General features: G+C 46.5%; 1 protein-coding gene across 1 annotated transcript; it reads left to right on the top strand.

The window, feature by feature from the left end:
• The first annotated feature begins 802 nt into the window (after positions 1-802).
• Positions 803-22,382, top strand: ttc12 (tetratricopeptide repeat domain 12). The gene is given in 21 exon segments (XM_036537802.1): positions 803-857; positions 1,302-1,442; positions 1,445-1,474; positions 2,053-2,133; positions 2,243-2,364; positions 2,909-2,968; positions 3,699-3,770; positions 5,406-5,466; positions 7,723-7,911; positions 8,999-9,068; positions 10,606-10,694; positions 11,169-11,337; positions 12,158-12,250; positions 14,150-14,213; positions 14,360-14,494; positions 14,956-15,048; positions 15,278-15,346; positions 17,197-17,298; positions 18,522-18,621; positions 19,375-19,600; positions 22,254-22,382. Coding segments are annotated over 21 exon segments (2,148 nt in total). The 3' UTR covers positions 22,381-22,382.
• Positions 22,383-22,719: the final 337 nt, after the last annotated feature.

Genomic DNA, 22,719 nt, shown 5'->3' on the forward strand with positions numbered 1-22,719 from the left:
TCAGAAGGAGGGCAGAGGTCTGATCTATGGTTTTAGTCTTTTTTTATTATTGTTGTACTTTTATTACTATTTATTGGTATTTATTGTTATTTATTGATATTGGGCTAAGAGAGCGCCAGGGCACATTTTATTTCATTGCTTATGGTACTCTGTACTTGTATGCACATGACAAATGAACCTGAACTTGAAAAATGTGAGCACAATTAAAGATACAACATTAACTATCACGCTTTCACATTGAACAAAATCTTTTTTTGGCAATGCATTTTAAAAGACCACGCACTGTCACCATATACTGATGTAACTGAGAAATGAATCTCGCTTGTGTAAAAACTGTAATTAGCACAGCGTTTCAATGCCCCATGACTACTCTATTCTGATGTGGTAGCGTTAGGCTATAGAAGACGTGGACGCAGGATTGTGATAAATGAATTCGCCAGAAGGTTCTGGTTGCTGGATCATTTTTAATATAAATGAAAACGTCTGCAGACATGTTTGGTTGCAAATATAAAATTGTTAGCTGAAGGCTATAAATATCATATGTCACTAATAAACGTCCCCAGCCTAACCCGGCACGAATCAAGATAAGGAGGATAAGGGAGCGGGGCGACGATATTAGGCGTTACCATGGTAGCGAATCCATACAACAATGCATCTGATTGGCTGACGCTGAGTTTCCTTTGAGTTACAAAACTTAAACTATGCTGTTAGCCAGTTAGCTAATTTACCAGCTAACCACCTGCTGCGCATACCTGGTTAATACTCGCTTTTAAAAAATAAAACTATATTTCCTAACGTCAAGATGACAAAAGATGGTGAAGATCTTGAAAAATTTCTCAAGAATGTGGATGAGATAAGTAAGTCAGTCTCTCCTGCTCGCCCGGCCGGTTAATGTTACTGTAGCTTTCCAGCAAGGTGTGCCATTGAATTGGTGTTAGGCTTATATCGTAATGCTAGTTAGTTTATCAGTGGGTAGCTTGCTTTCTAATTAACTTCATTTCTATTACGTCGGCAAAATGTGAAACGGTCATTTCAACTATCCTGACAGAGCATTATGATAACTAACGTTAGGTGACGTTAACTTTAGTTACCTGGATGAGTTGGTTAACATTGGAAAATGAGCTATGGCTAACGTCTTTGGTGGTTAATGCTTTTATAACGTTAGTTGGGCTTATTAATGTTTTTGTAAACATTTAAATTTTAAATTTTCAATTAAGAATGAAACAATCAGTGTCCAATGTTGCAGATAGTGTCAAAAGTGAACAGTTTAAAATCTGTTTCTGTATTGGCCCGCATGAAAGGCGAGCTGGTGAGAGATATGAGGTCGCCCAGCGCGGCGCTCCAGCAGACAGCGATGGAGAGAGCGGACGCCCTAATCTCCTCTCTGAAGGATGAGGGACCCTGCAAAACCCGACACAACAGGACCGCCATCAACGCCAAACCTGCCCAGCCAACGGTGCCCACAGTCCCAACGGTAAATACAATATAATAAAATAAATTCCGGTGTTTTATAATCCCACCACGACTTGTAGTCAGTTAGACTGGGAAAATGTAGTCGGAGTGGGCCAACATGACCCTTACCAATGCCACAAACAGCGATTCCATCCCAAACTGTCCATTACATTCAGAAGCGACCACCGCAGCTCTTCTAAACGCCCTTTTTGTGTGTAGTTCCTCACTACAACTCTTGCTGTAATGACATTGTTTTGCCTATATGTTCTGTATGGTGAGTGATGTTATTGAAATCCAACGTTTTTATTGTTTTCATATTTTAGGATTTGCAGAGTGATTCAGGCATAAGTTCAGGTATGTTGGGTGTATAGAAAATAGTTCATAACGTCCTAGCAGTTTTATATTTTATAGTTTTATCTTATTATTTATTAACCACTCATATTCTCATATTTCCCTTCTCTCTTTCATATCTGGAATATGCTGTCATTTTTTGCACTGCCCCTGACAGTTTCTGTCAGAGTAAGCTTGTTCTGACAGCAGCCACGTACATTGCTGACGCCACAAACGCCCAGTTTTTCTGGATCTTCCCTGTGTTTGCAGCAGAGGATTTTGTGAGGATCATGGAGCAGGATGCGGAGGACAGACGGAAGAGGAGGAAGGAAAACGAAGAGCTGGCAAGTGGTGCGTGAGTAAATCGAGTAAATAAGCACCGGCCGCAATGAAAACCTGAAATTCAGATGCGCGCACAGCGGGTGCCCCGGTGAGGTCATGCTCGCTCTCGCTGCTGCAGCGCTGAAGGCGAAGGGGAACGAGGCGTACGCGTGCGGGGACTATGAGACGGCGGTGCGGCTGTACAGCGAGGGCCTGGAGAAGCTGCGGGACATGCAGACCCTCTACACAAACCGGGCACAGGCACGTCTCTCTGCCGCGACACTGTCCCACTCACAGATATAGTCACAGGCTAGTCTGGCACTGAAAGATATTTGTGAGATGTTTTGAGACTTTTTTTTAATACCATGATCATAATAGGGATCATGGCAGAAGTTGAGCGGTCATGCTGAAAATTAGCACTGGTGTGAGGAAACGCTGACATTGATGGTGTTGACCTTTCTGAAGATAGACTGCATGAATGTCCTAATTCTTACTTGGCGGAGTGAAAATTGTGTAGTATATGTAATGTTTTTATGAACAGTCTTATGTGTATATGATAAAATGATGTGCCCAGTAAAGGTTGACCTGCTTAATCTGTGAGCTCCAATGATAATGTAACCTAGCTATGGTCAAATGGTAATGTCAAGCTTTGGTGTTCTTTTTAAAAAGCACAAACTAAATTTGTTTGCAAGCATAATAATAATAATACTAATTACAATAATAATGATAATAATAATGAGAACTGTGAGAAGTTGTATCTGCTTGCCTTTGTATCCAAACTGTTTGATTCTCCCTTCGTTTGTAGGCTTATATTAAGCTACAGAAGTACAAGGAGGCCATTGCTGACTGTGATTGGGCGCTCAGGGTAAGTCTAAGCGGAAGTTTGGGGTCAGGTGCTCATACCCTCATTCTTCAACGTGTCATCGGAGGCGCTGGACCTGTGCTGGGGTTCTGTCTGGGGGCCTGACCGGGTCAGTCGGGCATCGTCTGGACGGGCCGTGGGGCAGGGGAACGGGCAGAAACTGGGCTGGAGTCGCACACACTGCTTTGAAGCTGACACCAGTGCAGCATCTTCTTTCATCCACTCGCTTTTAGAACACCGGGGGGAAAAACATATATAAATGAGACTTGTTGGGTCTTGTTTTGGCCTACTTTGAGGTGACTCCAGTCTGAAATCAATCTGAACTTTACAGAAAAGCCCTCTTTGTTAAGGTAATTATTTAGTGAGTTTTTGTGACGGTGATTATGGACATGTCTGCAAGTGTCTCTGCACCTGTTGTGGCTGGGTGGTTGGGGGTTTCTTTCATTGCAGTCGAGATGTTCTGTTCAATCATTACATATAATGGTAAGAGCAGAGGTGCAAATTAAAACTGTCTCCTTGGTGTTGCCGTCTCCATTCGGGATGATTCAGTCCGCTGAACTCCAGCTCTAAAGAGGACCATTTACACTGAAGATGCTGCACTGCCTGGTTTCCCATCGAGCCGATTCTCACATTGCAGAACTGCACGTGAACGTGCTGCTCAGGCTGTAATCACGGTTCCTGTCATGTGTTTGGCTTTGTGTCTGAAACTCTGCCTTCCTCCTGCCGCCCGCAGTGTGACGAGAAGAGCATCAAGGCCCTCGTTCATAAGGGCCGGGCGAATCTGGGCCTGAGGAATTACGCAGAGGTGAGGCTCCTTTAATCTCTGCTCACACGCTTCTAAATCAGAGTCCACCTCCGTGTGCCAGACTCCCCACATGCCTGACTCGTCCGTCACCGCGTTAAAAGACACCTAACAGCTGAATCGCTCAGATTAAACCACTGCACGGATTGGTTGTGCCAGCAGGGCTTAAAAAAGGTGGTCTGGTGCTAAGATGGATGTTCGTGCACCTTATTCATCTTATTTTTACATCAGCCTCACCAAACAAGGTAGATAAGCATGCAATCATACAGTTGCAACTTGGACATCTCTAAGCTGCACCTAGTGTGCGTCAGAATACCATCAGCCCACTGGCTATAAAATGCAAAATTGAACAAAAAAGAAATGTGTCTTTCAGACATAATATTGGAATTGCGTGTGCATGTGCCAGAGCACACTGACGAGCAGCTGACAGTCTGCACCGCCTCAGCATGTGGTGGATTGCTGCACATTAATCACATCCCCCGCAGTGTTTGGAGAGCGGCATTTGCATTAAACCAAAGTGCAGTCGATTTATACGTCGTTGCTACTAAATTCAAACCTGCCAGTCATCTCCGTGCTGGTGTTACTATCCGGTGCAACCTTTTGGTCTTCGGCAGTTCTGTCCCGTCTAAATGCGGTTCGGATGTGGTACTGTTGATGCATTTGTTGTTGTAAACATTTTACTTGGCCAAATGTGTTTTATAGTGCCATAAATTTGTAAAAGGTGTAGATTTATGTCCAGACTGACTGGCTCCAGAAGGCAGGATAAAAGTTCAGCTGGTGCAACAGGTGTAGATGTTGTGTCTAATTTAAAGCTGCGTTGTGTGTCGGGAGCAGCACTAAGCCAGACACACGCCCAGCTGGGTCCTCGGGCTCCAGGAGCAATTAGAGACAAAATGTCAGCCTGTATCTGAAAGCCATTCCTTTCACAGGAGCTGAAATACCTTTTAATGCCACTAATAATTTGGCTGACACAGTTTGTGTGGCAGTGCTAATCCCTCTGGCCTATGTCACAGTGGTGGCGGCTCTCTCTATGCGTTCAGCCTGCATTGCTGATTACATGCTCCTCTCCATGGGGCAGAGGTGATAAAGCATGAAATCGTTACTTTTAGGTAACAGATTACCTTTAGCGCAGCTCACCTTACCTGTAGCCGCACGGCCTGCGGGGTCACACCTGGACACGCTCTGGCCGACAGTGAGCGCCGTTTCCTCTGAATACTGCAGACAGCATCTATCATTAAACAGCCTGGCTGTCCTGTCTGGGTTTTGTAGTGTTGCCTGTTTGGCCTTTTGAAGTGAATAGGAAAGGATTGGCAGGAGTGATGCATATCTGATATGTAGTGTTTGCTTGTGAGTTTTGAGACTCGGAGGGACTTTGAGTCTGACCTCTGTATCGCCTCACCCTTCAGGCAGGATAAGCAGCTGTTCCGTTTAATAAATTCACTCACGCCATCAGCAGGTCAGCAGTCGCTGAAACAGAGGGAAAACAGGCACGCTTGGCTGGAGCAGGTGCCTGGTGTGTCAGTGTGGGTAGCATGTTTGTCCTGTGTGTGGGGGTGTGGGCTGGCTGTTATGGTACCGGTCCGTCTGTCTGTCCGTTACGCTCCCTCACGCCTGTCTCTGCCGTGTGCTGTTTCTCAGGCCCGCGCGTGCTATCGTCAGATATTGGATATCGAGCCTGGACGAGCTACCATGGTAAAAGGTAAGCCTGTTCTGTCCTCTAAAGCTGCAGCTAATAACATTTTTGTATTCCAGGCTGGCCGACGTGTTTTTTTTTTTTTTTTTGTTCACGGAGGGATTTATGAGGCCAAACTACTCACAGTTAGGCCACACTTCTGTCGTCATTTATTTTCCCCTCCGTGCCCAGACAGGGTCAGGCAGTTAGCTACGGCGGTTACCGTGACAACATCAATCGGATGGTACTCAAGGTTATCGGCTCACCGTCACCCATGGCAAATGAAACCATTCTCCCCCCCACTATTAAACGATTGATTCCCACATTGTAAAGCCTGTTCTGTTGAATTAAAAGCTTGATTGGTACAACCAGACAATCTAAATAACACAAAAAGCTTTGCATTGCTTTGTTCTCTGTGCACCTCTCTTTGGGAGGCTTTTTACCCTCCTGAGAAGGGAATGTGGGTGTATTGTTCCTAAAAACACCAACCAGATTCAGGCAAATTCACCCGAGATGAATTTTACCCTTGTGCGTTTGCAGAAGGACCCGTTGAACATCTGCGTCAAGAGATGATGAAAGTCTTTTTCAGAGGCCTTGGGGAATACATGTTTTGTGAAGTGTGTTGCAGAAGGATCAGGATTTCTGTGCACTGAAATGCTCTCTGTGAATTAGCATGCAGAGGGTTCAGGGTTTCTGTGAAAGTGAAATGCTCTCTGTGAATTAGCATGCAGAGGGTTCAGGGTGTCTGTGAAAGTGAAATGCTCTCTGTGAATAAGCATGCAGAGGGTTCAGGGTTTCTGTGAAAGTGAAATGCTCTATGTGAATTAGCATGCAGAGGGTTCAGGGTGTCTGTGAAAGTGAAATGCTCTCTGTGAATTAGCATGCAGAGGGTTCAGGGTGTCTGTGAAAGTGAAATGCTCTCTGTGAATAAGCATGCAGAGGGTTCAGGGTTTCTGTGAAAGTGAAATGCTCTCTGTGAATTAGCATGCAGAGGGTTCAGAGTTTCTGTGAAAGTGAAATGCTCTCTGTGAATAAGCATGCACAGATCCACGCTGTGTGTGTCAGTGTGATGCAGGGCTGGCTGCTTTGCTGAAAGGTTGCAGTGTTAAAGCCTGGAGCTGCAGAGCACTTTACCCTGAGTGTCCTGAAGATCTCAGTGTTCACTGAGGTTATATTCATTTCCACCATTAAACTTTTAAAAGTACTTTGAGTCTCATTTGTGCTCCAGTGAAGAGAAAAATAAGATGTCAGCTTCCCTGCTGGAGGATGAGGCTGTGAGCTTTGGCAGGGGCATCAGGGTGCAGCGGATTCATGAGGGCTCTGCTGTGCTTTTATATTTAAATCAGTCAGTCAACAGTCAGTCAATCAGACAGTCAATCAGCCGGTGAACAGCCGGTCAGTCAGCTGGTCAGTTGGCCAGTCAGTCAGTTACTTATTTCGACAGCACTTTTTTACCTTTGCATTTGTATTTGTGAGGCGATGTCTGGGCGTTTGCAGGCCAGCTTGAGATTTGTCCTGGACCCTGAAAGATAAATGAAGCAGGTGTTTCTTGATTTCATTGCTCTCACAACATGATCATGGTCTTCTGTTGACTATCACCCTGAATGAATGAGATCACTGAGGAATTGACCACCACTATTGTGGGAATGTGACACAAGTAATATAATGACCATTGTAATGCATTTCTTATTATTTTGGTTGTATAGTTACGGATTTCACACTTTCACACTAATTTTTAGGGTCTTGTTGTGTGGTGGTTTTGGGCCATGTGCCCCCCTGCACACAGAAAATAGCTTGACGTTTTCAGCATATTGTAGGTCTAATATCGGTATGTACATGATTCCCTATAGGGCAGTAGGGTTGTGCTTTGGGCATTAGTGTCATTAATGGGTTGTAGGATTGTATTCAGGTTAGCTTCCTGATTTTCACCCTAAGGGGGCTGCCCACCCTGCATATCCAATAACAGCTCCAGTATATTCCCACTGGGGTCAGTGGGTAACATTTAAAACCATGTCCCTTGTGAGACTGTTTCCAAACAAATAACATGCTTTTACTGCCACACAGAAGAGGCCATTTTTGACCTAAAAATGGCCCAGATGGATTGGTAACAGCATACTGTGTAACTGGTGGTGTTTCTGAAAAGGAAGGTTCCCCATGTGCTGTGTGGAGCCAGTGATCCCCCCACACAAATCTGTGGACAAGCTGTCCCCCCTCCCTGATGCCTGTGGCCTGGTGGCCCTGAAATCACTGCGTTTGGTTGTGGTTGTTGCTTGTTTTGTTCAGACTACCTGACCCAGGTGGACGTGAAGGAGAGGAGGGCGTGGCAGGAGAGGAGGGCGTGGGAGGAGTTTGAGGAGGGAGAGGAGAAGGCTGTGGCCGTTCACCGTGTGCTGGAGAAGCTGAAGAAACCAGACCAGATCAACCTGTACTACTGCGGTGGGCTGGAGCTCCTGGCCCACACCATCACAGACAGTGAGTACTGCTGTCCCACACCATCACAGACAGTGAGTACTGCTGTCCCACACCATCACAGACAGTGAGTACTGCTGTCCCACACCATCACAGACAGTGAGTACTGATGTCCCACACCATCACAGTCTGAGTATAGTCTTTTTCTCTTCAGTCTTTTTTAGGACAACAGCATTATTGATTAGCTACAGTCCTCTGAGAATGGCTGCAGATTATGGGGAACACCTGAGAGCATTGCCCAGTGGCCTGTGAAGAGGTCATTCCTTTTCAGATCGCTGCGTTTGATTGCACAAAGTACTGCCACAGGGCCAGTGCGGGGGACGAATTGGTGCCGCTGCTGTGGGTTCTGTGAATCGAATTGCCGCCCTGCTCCAGCGATCCTCTTCTTATTTTTTTTCGATACGGGCTGCACGGGTGGTCAGACAACAGGCGGCATTTGGCGGGACGCCTGCATCTGCGAAGCCCGGTGTCACACCCGATTAGGCTGTGGTCCATACCTGTCCCACGCATGGTTCATTCTGTGGTCACCGCCAGTGGAACTCGCTCACCCTCGGAATCCCTCCACAGAGGAGGTGGGCAGGAGAGATGCCAAGGCGCAATGCACGCTCCCATTGGGAGAGTCCCGGGTCTGCTGCAGAAAATCCCAAATCCATGCCATCACTGCCCCTGCGTACCCCAGACACGCAGTCAGGAGCTCTGCCTTAGTGCCTGTCACACTAGCCTGCTAGCTCATGCCCCTCTTTTCTTCCGTGTTTAATTTGAAATAAAAGGAGGAATATTTGCATATGGCAGTATAATCAGCAAAAAAAGGACCTCCCCCCTGCAGTGTGGCGCAGCAGAGAGTCGGACGCTCCTCTCCTGACCCTGCAGGCAGAGAGTCGGACGCTCCTCTCCTGACCCTGCAGGCAGAGAGTCGGACGCTCCTCTCCTGACCCTGCAGGGGCGCTGTGGGCCCCGTCCGAGCCGGCTTGCCTGCCCCTCTCTGCCCCGGGGGTCTCGACCTTGAGGGGAGGTGTAGTGTTTCGGGGGCTGGCTGCGTTGCCGTGGCGATGATCGATGAGTCCTGACAGGGCGTGTTTTCCTCCTGCAGGCTCCAGCCAGGCCTTATTCAGGCTGAACAACGGCTTCAGTGTGGTGACCGGCAATGGCGCGGTGAAGAGGTGAGGAGCCGAGTGAGGGCCCTGACAGCCCGGCTGCGGGGCGGGGCAGAACGGACAAACAACACGGGCCCAGCCAAACATGCGCAAACACACGCAAACACACGGCTCTTCCACCAGTCAGCAAGTGGGAAGGGGTTTTTAACTGCCCCATCTGACAAACACATGTGGGTGCAGTTTTTATTGTTGAGATCGTGTCACTAATAAAACCATGTGACTGAAGCTGTAACTCTGTCCCTGAGTAATCTTATCTCTGGGGTCAGGGATCATACCATATGAGTTCCCTCTGTTCTACAAAGTCAAATCTTCCAATTTCCTGCCACAGATCTAAGACATTTCTTGTCATTTTGGCCATGATAGCCTCAAGTGCCTGGTTGTTATGGATTCAAGCTTTTTATTTCAACGGCTGACCATAATTCAACTTAGATGGGTCTGCACAAAATTAGAAACCTCTGTTGGGATCATCAGCAAGACGTCTTCTCTAATCTGATCATATCTGATCGTTTCCCTTGAGTCGTTTGTGTGAGAAACAGATCACACAAGAGGTCACTGCCTCAGAAAGTCAGTTCTGAATATAATTAAACTGTGAACATGAGTATAACACGAGTGTCCTGGCCTCTACATCATCATGAGCCGTTTTTAGACAAATGCAGATGGCGAGACCCTGGTGGGAGTCTCTCTGTGTTCTGTGCTGCTGTAACAGGCCTTTGGAAATGAGATTAAAATAGAAACAGCTGGTCTCTGAGAGTAGCACTGATGAGCGGCAGAACGCGCAGAAGTGATAGGGACGGGGCCAAGTTCTGCGCAGAAAAACTCGTAATAAATGATTTGAATAGAAAATGGGAAAACGCTTTCATGTCAGACAGTTTGCATTTAGAATCAAAGCAAATGGGCACAGATGTTCATCATGGTGTGAATGCAGGCTTGTTGCGGGACGCTTTGCTCGATTTAATCACGGTGGCGGTAAATAGCTTTGAGTCCTGCCCCCGTCTCCACAGCCAGGCGGGGTTCGCCCAGATAGATGTGTGTGCTGAGTGACACAGTTATGTGCCCGCTTATATTCAGTGGTAGGAGGTTAGAGAAACATGTAATGTGTCTGAATACAACATCTTGGGTTGGGTTATCAGGTTATTGTGTGTGATGGTAAGGACAGCTGTTTAGCACACTCATCAGGGAACCGGCCTTGCGTCCAGAGGGAGTTGGGTTTGAGTGCCGGGGTGTGGAATGGCTGTGACTGAAGCCTTCAGTCACGTGTTTATCCTGAATTGTGTGAAAGGATATTTCCTGTGCGAAGTACGCTTGTGAATGACCTTGGTAAGGGTGTCTAAGGTAACGTATAACAAGAACTAGTCTCACCAAGATCACTGGAAACTTGCTCGGACTTAAGCGTGAATGTTTTATTTTTAATTTAGCGTGTACAAACGCTCTCGCTCTGGGCTGAGAGTGGTGCAGCCCTGTTTTGGGCAGCGAGGTGTTTGATTGGTTCTCCAGCTGAAAGATGTCTCCGCGATGGCACACTTTAACGCTGCGTGTTTCTCAGCTGTCTCTCGCAGAGCTGGGCCGAGCCCTCCGCCCGGGATCTGTGTGTGAGCGTGATCTCGCTGTGGAATGCTGTCTGCAGGGGAAACGGCAAGTGCCCCGCCGACGCCTCTCACCGGATGTCCTGCCTGATCTGCTGCTTCCCGCTACCAGCCCTCCGCGGGGGCGCAGTGATTTACTGCACCCCCCCACAGCACAGTTCCCACTGCACGCTGTGACACCGCTCCTGTGGGCACATCCCGGCTGCGTAACGTACACTCCAACACAGAAAATCCTGTGTCTGATTTAAACTATCAGCATGGCATGGTTATCTCATGTGTTTGACTTGGAAAAAAAAGTGAATTGTTGTAATTGTTCATTGGATTATAGTCTGTATGACTTGCAGGCTGACATGTTTGACCTGCTCATTTCCACACCTGTTTATGGGAAGGAGTAGCACAGTAACGGGTGGAAAGACGGACTGTCTCGGCATTGAACTGCACGCGTTGAGTAAAGAGCAGGCTGCTGTCTGCGTGTGTCGTGCTGGTGCTTCCTGTGAACCTGACCTGCCTCTCTGCCTCACAGAGCAGAACCAGGAGCTGCTGCTGCGGTGCGGCCTGGCGAGGGGGAGTGTCGTCAGCCTGCTGGCGTCAGAAAGCGCTGAGGCGCGGAGCGCCTGCCTGACGCTGCTGCATTCGTACGCGCAGACTGAACACGGACGGCGTCTGCTCATCCGGCACCTGGACCTGAACGCGTACGAGCCCCATAAAAAATACACCTTTGCATTACAAACGGAATAGTCCACAGTTAGCGTGTCATACCCTTGAGGGAGCCGCGCTGCCCACGCGGCCGGTGTGTGATGCTGGGTGTAAACTGAACTCTTTAAATGGTTCTACCTCGTTGCAAATCTTGCCACATATTTTCTGCAATCCTAAGACTTTTAAAGGCCAGATTCCATCCGGCTGCAGTACGCCTTGAATGTCAAGCTTAAGGAGATCCTGGCCATTATTCATTTTAGCGACAGTCAAACACAATGTTGTGTCCTGTATCCCGTTTTAAGGACAAAGTGTGTGTTGTGCTTAGATTGAATTCACCCACGTCTTATGTACCAGTACTGGTCCTCTTTAAGAGCAGGCCCGAGTTTAAACACTCGATCAGGAAACCAAGCTTTGTAAACTCAGTTGGCAAGATAGAATACCCTAATCTTCATAAACAAAATATCACAGCACATTGTAATTAGGTAGAGAATAAAAAGCATATATGTCAAATATGAAAAATTATTAAAGCAGATTGTTTGGTTAGAAGAGTTTAGAGCCTAGTAAATGTAAGCCTCTTCTCTTGGATATTGTGGGAGAGGTGCATCTGTGTCTTGGTGGCCCTTGATGTCCTCTTCATCTTTCATAATATAACTAAACTCATGCAATGGGAATCCTATGAGAGCACTAGCTTTTATATGGAGAGCCACAGCAGTGGTACTGATATGAACTATAACCAGCAATCTCTGTAACTTAAATAGGTTTTATGGGTTTAACAGTGATAAGACACAGACCTTTTTTCTTTGTGGTGGTGTGCAGGTTGTTCAGGAACTTGATGAAGGGCGTATCTGACGAGAAATCCAATGAAGCAACTCTGCTAGCTATTCTGGAGCACCTGGCAGCAGAAGACCAGTATGTATACGTATGCGCACTTTGTGTGTGTGTGTGTGTGTGTGTGTGTGTGTGTGTGTGTGTGAGTGTGTGCGTGCGTGCATGTGTGTGTGAGAGAGAGACAGTGTGTGCGTGTGTGTGTGTGAGAGAGAGAGAGTGTGTGCGTGTGCGTGCGTGCGTGTGTGCGTGTGAGAGTGTGAGAGTGTGTGCGTGTGTGCGTGTGTGCGTGCGTGCGTGCATGCGTGCATGCGTGTGTGTGTGAGAGAGAGAGTGTGTGAGTGCACGTTTGTAAGCAGCAGGCATTGTTGGACATGCCCTGCACAGTGCTGTGCCTGTCTCTCCGGGCGACCCCGTGCAGCCCTATTCGTCTCAGACCCCGGCTCCATCCTGGGCTGCTATCCTCCCTCTCATCTCCCCGCTCAGGCTCACAGCTCATTCCAGCAAACAGGAACCGCATTACAGCCTGTGCAGGGGGTGGTGACCAGCGTGGAATGTGTCAAAATACAGCTACTCCAGTAACCACAGCGAGAATCAGGTCCAAACTCACTCCAGTAACCACAGCGAGATTCAGGTCCAAACCCGGTGGGTTAAGAACCTTGCCCAAGAGTGCTACAGTAGTGCCCCGGTGGGGAATCAAACCGGCAACCTTTCGGTTACAAGCCCTGCTCCTCACCGCTATGCCACACTGCTGCCAGTGCTGATAGCAGGGACTTCTGTATCAGGGTACAGAACAGGCTTATTCAGCTCTGTTTGGAGCAAAAGCATTAATACTCCTGCTGCACTTTCTCACAGGTAGCTACCTTTTGAAATCAAAGTAACAGCAGCGAAATTTAAGTCAAAACACTGATCCCAGTGCAGTGTTTTCTGTGAACAGCCATGCCTAAACACCAGCCACCCTAATGAATGCATTTAGCACCAGTGACTGCACTGGTGTGTGTGAGTGTGTGTGTGTGTGAGAGTGTGTGTGTGTGTGTGTGAGTGTGTGTGTGTGTGTGAGAGTGTGTGTGTGTGAGTGTGTGTGTGTGTGAGAGTGTGTGTGTGTGTTTGTGAGTGTGTTTGGCTGCTGTCCCCCAGCACAGCGTGAGACACACAGTCGTACGGCTGCCTTAAAGCCTTAATCAGGCGCACGGAGCACAGGCTGTAGAGCTGAGACTGACACACCCTCTGTGGATATCCTCCTGGAAATCCGCTTCGCACAATAACAAACAGCGCTGGAGGATGCAGACAGAGGAGCGGGGACAGACGCGCTGGTGTGAAACTGAGCAGGCGTACACACGAGAGTGCACACATGCAGACACATCATTCACAAAATCACACTACAAGAATCAGCTTACACATGCAAACACATCAGTCACAAAAACACACTACAAGAATCAGCTTACACATGCAAACACATCAGTCACAAAAACACACTACAAGAATCAGCTTACACATGCAAACACATCAGTCACAAAAACACACTACAAGAATCAGCTTACACATGAGAGTGCACACGTGCTAACACATCACTCAAAAAAAACACTACAAGAATCAGCTTACACATGAGAGTGCACATGTGCTAACACATCAGTCACAAAAACACACTACAAGAATCAGCTTACACATGAGAGTGTACACATGCAAACACACCATTCACAAAAACACACTACAAGAATCAGCTTACACATGAGAGTGCACACATGCAAACACATCATTCACAAAAACACTACAAGAATCATCATTCACAGAATACTGGTGGAGAAGATGTGATGTGTTGGTAGATTAGAGCGATATGCCTGTGAATAATGTATGCAGAACATTCAGGCTGCCTACTGATCCTTTCACTCTATCATGAAATGTGGCAATATTTGACAATAGAAATTATAGATTAGCCCTTGATTTAAAGTCGTTATTAATCCAATGTTGCCTCATCTGTTTCAGGTTTAGAGCTCAGTTAAGAGGAAACTTTGTAACCTCCTTTGTGCCCCCTTTTGTAAAACTTCTGGTAAGACATTTGCACTTTCAAGCCACAAAACTTCTCCAAATATTCAGATCTTTGTTAAACCTGGACCTTTGGAAGTCTTCAGTACACTCCTGTGCATCTCACCTAAATTAAACAGCCCAGCTGTCATTCTCGCTTTCTGTTCGCAGAGAAATATCACTTCATCCAATCAGAGTGTGCTTCTGTCACTCATGTCAGTCATGAGCGCTATGACCTCTGATGATGTCATCTGCCGGGAGACCGCCTCTGAACAGGAATGCTGGGAAGCGTTTCTTGTTGCCATGGTAATTCTGTTGCGTTTGTATTCAGGTAGATAATGAAAACGTTGGCACTGCTAAGCTATACCAAACTGTGGTATGAGGATGTGAGCTGACCTTTTTTAAAAGAGAAGAACCTGAAATCATGCAGTGAGTAAAGTTTTTGTCAGCATTCAGCAGAAAGCTCTTCTTTTCCTTCTGAATGCAGGCAGGGTAAAGTGTGGATCTTTTTGCAGGAACAGTGTGCTTGTTGCAGGGACAGTGAATGCAGGCGGGGTAATGTGTGGATCTTTTTGCAGGAGCAGTGTGCTTGTTGCAGGGACAGTGAATGCAGGAGGGGTAATGTGTGGATCTTTTTGCAGGAGCAGTGTGCTTGTTGCAGGGACAGTGAATGCAGGAGGGGTAATGTGTGGATCTTTTTGCAGGAGCAGTGTGCTTGTTGCAGGGGCAGTGAATGCAGGCGGGGTAATGTGTGGATCTTTTTGCAGGAGCAGTGTGCTTGTTGCGGGGACAATGATGTCCTCAGTGCACTGCTGCTTGCCATGATTAAGCTCTCTGTGAACCCCTCCCCGACCATCCAGGTAAGACAGGTCCTCTCTGCAGAGCGATGCACTGCATCATGGGAATGGACTGCACACCGGGCCGCCATTCCGGGTCAATATGTAATTATTCAGGGGCCAGAGGGGTGGCTGGGGGGAGGGAGGAGGACAGAGTGTTCGGGAGGAAGAGGCAGTGTAAGCAGTCGGAAATGAGGCTGTGCTGGAGTGCTTACAGTGTGTATCGGATTGTTCTGTTTTTCCTCTCTTGCAGGGCTATGCTGTTCGCATAAGCAGCAGGTGCTTGGCCCAGCTCAGCCATCCCAGTGGAGACATTATCACTGTGAGCCGACGCCTGCTTAAAGTTTAACCAACTCATCAGCCTGCACTCAGTCTCTCCTGCTGGCTAACTTTTCCAGCCCCACTGCCCCACTAATGATTGGCCTCAGTTACAGCTGGGACGCTGTTAGATCGGTGGTCCTGCATGCATCCACGCCATCATGTAGAATTATCAGTGCATGTGGTACATTAGGGCAAAGACGTCGACCTAGAGTCATGTTATGTCAGCTGATACTGAAACAAAAGTACAAGTTTGTTGTTATGAAAATGGCCAGCTCAATGCTGTGAAGTGTGGTACATACTATTGTATTAGTAATGTCAAGGAATTAATGTGCCAGTGTGCAGTGTGACAGCTTCAGCTTGTAACTCTACAAAAATAATTTACGTTAAAAACTGCTGGTTTAGTTCATGACTGATGATTCATCCTGGGCCAGTGGGAACTTTTCTTAATTTCAGAAACCGGATGACGAGTATATTGCTGCAGGTACAAAGAGGCAAAATGCAAGGCCATTAATGCCAGTTAAGCTGGATTGGCTCCGTAGGGTGTTGAATGGATGAAAAATGAATCATTTTTCATATGGAAGGTGTCATTCCTGTCCTGCACTGTGTGGTCTGTCCTTGCTCCTCTCAGGACCCACCAGGGACATCTGAGCTCTGATTGACATTTTATTACAGTCAGTATGTGCTGCAGATGCTCTGAGTAAGGAATTGTTGTTGCACTGTGTCAGTGATCAGAATATACTCCAGAGAATCCGCACTGCGTCAGTAATCAGAATATACTCCTGTGAATCCGCACTGTGTCAGTAATCAGAATATACTCCAGTGAATCTGCACTGTGTCATTAATCGGAATATACTCCTGTGAGTGCGTAATCAGAATATACTCCTGTGAATCCGCACTGTGTCAGTAATCAGAATATACTCCAGAGAATCCGCCATGTAAGAGTCCTGTAGGGCATCCTGTTCCTTTATCTGTCCAAATGTTCTTTCATTTTACTTCTTTCGTGTCATAAATTTACAAGCCTTTTCAGTGTCATTTTTTATTTTCATATCCACATTTTCAACTAAAAGGGGCTCTGAAGTACTCAAAAAATCTATATTGCATTTTGGGCGTGAGGATTCTGTTTCAAAGGAAAGCTCTTATAAAGCAAGCAAGCAAGCAGTTTTAAAGGGGATTACTACAAAACCTCTGCACCCTATGAGAGGCGTACTATCTTGTCTCAGCAGTTCTTGATGTGAACAAACCCACACAACAGCGTCTCTCGCTCCCTCTGCTTGATTGTTGTTAAAATGAAGTTGCAGGAAAGTTCTAGCCGCAAACTTTCCCAGGCGCCCAACAATGAACAATGTGAGGCTGCTGTGTGCTTCCCTGAAGGGCCCGCAGGGTCATTGGGCCAGACTCACAAACACCAAACTTAATCCATCACTTTCATATCTCAGCTTGCAAATATTCACATCAATTTCTCACTGTCAAGTTCTTCTCTGACCCTGTGTGACAGAAGTTTCTCCAGTTTGCAAATTTGCACAAACAAGCAGATTTCACATCTTCCTTTGAGGAGTTTGGAAGGTGTCCCCAGGTGTGCTGTGGGTTGTGTATTGATCATATGCTTTTGCTGTGTGCTGAGAGCTCCATGTTGATCATGCGTTCACTGAGAAATGTTCATGTGTTTGCTCAGAGCCCTTTATGTGTTCAGTCTGTGTTGTTCATGCATTGGTCATGTGTTCACTCTGAGCTGTTCATGTGTTCATTCCGAGCTGTTCATGTGTTCATTCCGAGCTGTTCATGTGTTCACGCTGTGTTCACTCTGAACTGTTCATGTGTTCAGTCTGAGCTGTTCATGTGTTCTTTCTGCAGAGGAGTTCAGGGCTGCTGAGCGTGCTCCTCCCTCAGAGCTCGGAGGCTGTGCAGGACGCCGTACAGAGCGGGGTGGTGAAGAAAATGCTGAAGCTGCTAAAGGTAGCGCCAACGTGCTAGCGCCCCCAAACCGCTACAGAGCCAGGCTGTGGCCCAGGCCATCAAAGCAGCACTGAGTCGGCACATGTTCAGTAATGGATTCACTTCATTGTTTGCCATTAACTTACGCAAATTACAAATACATGCAAACGTTGCTTTATTACCAGCACAGTTTTTCTGCACAAATTTTGTGGTCCGCTGAATTTGATCAATTGTGCTGGTGAAGGGAAAGACTACTACTTGTGCTTAATTTGGAGTGTAGTGGGCAACTGTTGAGTGGTGTGGTCTGAATCACCTTCAACTCAACACAAAAAGACAAAGGATTTGGTGCTGGACTTTAGGAGATGGAAATCACCCCTGTCTCTGTCGAAGGTAGGTGGGTGGAGGTAGAAGAGGAGTACAGACACCTTGGTGTGTATCTGTACAACAGGGTGGACTGTTCCAGAAACACCAAGGCTTTGTACAAGAGGGGACAGTCATTTGTACTTTCTCAGGTGGCTCCACTCTTAATGTCTTCAGGAAAATGATGCAGGTATTCTGTTAGACTGTGGATCTACAAGTTCCTAAGCAGGGCTGGATTTTCTAGCGGAGGTCTCGGAGAGGAGGATACTCCAGAATCCTGATCACCCCCTCCATGGCACACTGGCTCACCAGAGGAGCACTTTCAGCAATAGACTGACCCCTCCAAAGTGTTCAACAGGGCGTCATAGGAGATCCTTTCTCCCTGCAGCAATAACTGTTTAACTCCTCCCCCATCTGTCATAGAGAGATCACTGTATAATCGTTTGCAGTGCAATAACTTCGTAAGTGCTGTTAATTGCGCATCCTCTTAGGTGCAATAACTATATAAGTGCAATAAACTCACTTAGAGCAATATGACATTTTATTGGTCCAGGACTTTAATTTTACTCTAACATGAATGAATACATCATATCTGCATTTTATTGTTTTATTGTTTTATGTTGTGTGCTTCTGTTTTCCCACATGCTTGACTGTTGGCAAAGCACTTTTCTTTTTGGGTTAATAAAGTTCTATCTTATCTCTTATCTTATTTTTTAGTCAGATTTAGACAAATGTTGGCTGAATCCAGGGTCGCTGAATGGGTGAAGTGTCAGATGAGCTTGTTTTGTTGAATTCCCTGCAGGCTGTTGTAGCTGGTTGTGTCATCATTCTCACTGGTGTTCACTCTGTTCAGGGTTTTTTGTGGCCGTGGTTTGTGGTTTCAGGGGGCGGGGCAGACCACGACGCGGTACTGCATGAAGACCCTGGCGGTGTGCACCGCGGCCAGCCAGCAGGCTCGGGAGCAGCTGGTCAAACTGGACAAGAGTGAGTTCTCCAGGCGTTGTATCCTGCAGAAGATAACTGACCCAGGGACAGCCCTCTGTGCCCTTGTTCACACAGGCTTGTGTTTTGTGGGCCTTGTATCCTGTGGCACCTTACTGATCCAGGTGCAGCCGTGTCAGGCTCTGTTCACACAGACGTGTGGCGGCACGCAGTGACAGAGGACCCAGTCTAAGGAGAGCTGTGGAGGATGGGACACAGGAATGACTGACAGAGCCGCGCCTAGCAAATCAGACGGGGTGTCAGATTTCTTTAACAAGATGGCCGACATCCTCTATTAAACAGATTAGAGAGGCAAATGGAAATATTTGCTCAGAGGTTGACTCCAGTATAAAGTAATTTATCTTTGATTTATCAGCTGACTACCTAGCGCAGTGTGTAGCTTTCTGGAATCGTAAGATGGTTCACTTACTGGATGTAGCTGGTGATAAAACGCAGCCCTGCGACCCACCCTTTCCTGCCAGAGCTGAATTTGTCACCGCTCACTCTGGTGAAATACGTGCTGTAGCCTGTATGGCAGCAGTCTGGGTGAGCTGCCCTTTCATTTAATGGTTACAATTTTTATACGTCACATGACCTGACCTGGACAATAGGAACAAGCTGTTGCAAGCTGTCTGGTGTTATGTTTCATTCAGAGACAGTGCATGCTCCAGTATAATAGTGTGTGTGTGCGCGCGTGTGTGTGTGTCTGTATACGTGTGTGTGTGTGCGCGTGCGTGTGTGTGTGTGTACCTGCAGGGCTGCACACTCTGTGCAGGCTGCTGGCTGCAGGGGAGCAGGTCTCGGTGGGGAATGCTGCTCTGTGTCTGGGACACTGCCTCACTGTGGGGGGGACGGCCACCTCCCTGCTGGGGACAGACGTGGTGCTGCTGCTGCTCCGCCACGCAGCAGGGGATGGAGAGAAAGCCGCTGTGCGGGAGAATGCTGCCATCACTCTGGGGAAGCTGTGTACTGCGGAGCCCAGGTATGCTCACCTGTACACCACAGAGCCCAGGTACGCTAACCTGTACACTCACCTGTACACCAGAGAGCCCAGGTACGATCACCTGTACACTCACCTTTACACCACAGAGCCCAGGTACGTTCACCTGTACACTCACCTGTACACCACAGAGCTCAGGTACGCTAACCTGTACACTCACCTGTACACCACAGAGCCCAGGTACGATCACCTGTACACTCACCTGTACACCACAGAGCCCAGGTACGCTTACCTGTACACTCACCTGTACACCACAGAGCCCAGGTACGCTCACCTGTACTCACCTGTACACCACAGAGCCCAGGTACGATCACCTGTACACTCACCTGTACACCACAGAGCCCAGGTACGCTCACCTGTACACTCACCTGTGCCCTGGAGAGCCCAGGTGGCAGCACATCTTAGACCTGCACAGCATTAGTCATTTAAAATTGATGTTTTAAAGTTTGATACAACAGAAAATGTTTATCTACAGATACTATATGTTTACCAACTGCAGAACACCAGTTGTCACAGGACAGCTGCACAGTGTGCTGGAGACTGTGGATAAAACGTAAGAGCACTGTGGTTTTAATCTCCTCTCTGAGACAGCAAGAAGTAAACAGCATGCCCTCTGATGTGAATGCTTCCTTTGTTCTTTGTATTTAACAGACTCTGCAACCTCTCAACAATAAATTAGCCATAAAATTGGATTGGGCTCTTCTGTAGAATGTAGACCACAACAGATAAAACACAAAGGAAGAGTCACTGTGGTGTGTTTTTCTGTGAAACAGCATTACTCTGAAGTGAGGGGCAATGTTGGCCATACTGAATTAGAACAATGTTTGGGAGCAGAAGTGTATTCTAGTGTGGAAAGTGCTTGTCCTCTGTAAAGTTGGCAACAGCCTGACTTGCTAAGTTGAGATTCGGAGTGGATTTCCGTCACCTTTACTGTTGAATGCTGTCCTGGTTTCAGGCAGGCCAGGGGTGCGGTCAGCCCAGAGGGAGGAGACACTCTGTCCCTCAGGAAGAGGGGAATGCTGCCGCATGTTTTAGGGATATTCTGTAATGTGTAGCTCCTAGTTAAGCTCAAAGATTGTGTGTGTCCAAACTGCCCTGTAACACATTTGTCTCTGTCAGACATTCATTCTTATCTTCCTTAGGAGTATATGTGTGATAGCTATAGACATCGCGTGAAAGAATAACTTTATCACAGAAAGTGAATGTGAAGTGAATTATTCTTAACAGGGATGAATTCAAAATACAGTAGTTTGTTTTTTGTTGATGCTGTTAGCAAAGCGAAACTTTGAGGCCTAAATACTTTCTTCTTGCTTATGAGTATATAGCAGTGCATGTCTGTCCTTTTATTTGACATTCATGTTAAATAAAGCATCCATATTAGCAGCCTTCTTATTCAGTGGAAATCTAATAACTTTTCGACCAACTTGTACTACCATGGCTTGGCCTAGCATGGTTCCTTTAATGGGCATGGAGTAATGTTGATGAATGAGTAATGTCAGTGATTTCCGGTAGAGTTTCATGGGTTTGATTCTCAGTTGCAGTGGTGTATAATGCAGTGTAATCAAAGAACTGAATCACCTCTGGTTATAGGGTGGATATGTGACATTTTCACAGCATATAAAGTTAAAATTTCAACATTTAAACACTACATTGTAGAAATAAGTTTTTTGATGCAAGAATCATGTTAGCTATATCACGAACAGGCAAAAATAAACAAAAACGCTTCAACACTAAAATGAAATATTCTACAGTCTCATTTTTGCTTGTACCAAGTTTTCTTAAATGAAGTTAAGAAACATCTAACAACCTGTGATTTTCTCAAAACAGTCTACATATAGCATAATACTGTTATAATGATGTATATGGGATTCATTTTTATTGAATATTGGAATGCTGAGGAATTATTACATTATTCTGTGATGCAGCATTTTTGTATGTGCCAAATGGCACAGTGTTACCATAGTTGTGGTTGGAGAAGAAAGTGCACCTGCTAATTGAGATTCACAGTCACTGGAAAAACTGAATTAACCATGATGAACTGATGACCTGACCAAACTGTGGGACCTGAATGAATCGGGCTACTGTGTACTGAAATGCACTGGAGTTTGATTCATTCAGATCTTTGGGGCGTTTACATTCATTGACTGTGTTGTTCTGATTTGCTGCTTGGATAGTTGCCCGCCCCAATGTAACCTTTCTGCTCCTCTAGCAGTATTTCCTATAGGCTGGCATAGCGGTCTCTGAGATCATTTCAGGGTTGCTTTGCTGCTGTCTAAATGAAAGAATCTTTGAAGTAGTTCGTACAGTACCCTGAAAGGATTTGTTCATAAAGGTTTGGTCATTTCTGAACTGTGCACCACTGCAGAGAACTGACTGGGGGCTCAAACTGTCAACACTTGATAAAGGACAGCCTGGTTTTTGTCACTGGAGACAGAGCTCTGTCTGTACCCTCCCTGTTAGAGTTACCAACACAAGAGATCTTTTTCAGAGTAGTTTCTAAGATTAGATTTGGCATGAATTCATTCACTTCAATCTTGTAACTACAATGAAAGCAGTGTTTAACATTTTAACGGTGATATATTGTAAGAGATCTTGCATTCTCTGTATTACTAATCTTTTTTTGTATGATTTTCAGACACGTGGTGAAGCTCAGAGAACTCCATGGCCTGGAAATTCTTCACTCCTGCATGAAACTGTCTGACCTGAAACAAGGAGGACTTACAAAACAAAGTGAAGACTTAAGACCAAAAAACAGGATGTGACATACAGGATGTGGGTGGAGTGGAGGAGGGGGGATGGATTTGCAATAGAATGAATTTAGTCAGTAATACATTTAAAGGATCGTCTTTCTTTTTCCCCAGCGTTTGCACATCATCCAGTGTTCAGCAGTCACTGAAAGTCAAATACTGTGTAAGGATTTATGGAGACCTGAGGGGATTGAGTGTCCTCCTGAGTCATTCTCATTCCGTCCTCATCACTTACGCTCATGCTGAGGGACAGTGACGAGGCTCTGTGGCAGTCTCTGTGTTTCACCCTGTTCTGCACAAGCGATATCAGATTCTCTTCATGTCTGTGGGCTGCCTTCCCCGTTTCCTGAGCAA

Source organism: Megalops cyprinoides, chromosome 9 (genome assembly GCF_013368585.1).
Source record: "Megalops cyprinoides isolate fMegCyp1 chromosome 9, fMegCyp1.pri, whole genome shotgun sequence".
Classification (NCBI taxonomy): domain Eukaryota; kingdom Metazoa; phylum Chordata; class Actinopteri; order Elopiformes; family Megalopidae; genus Megalops; species Megalops cyprinoides.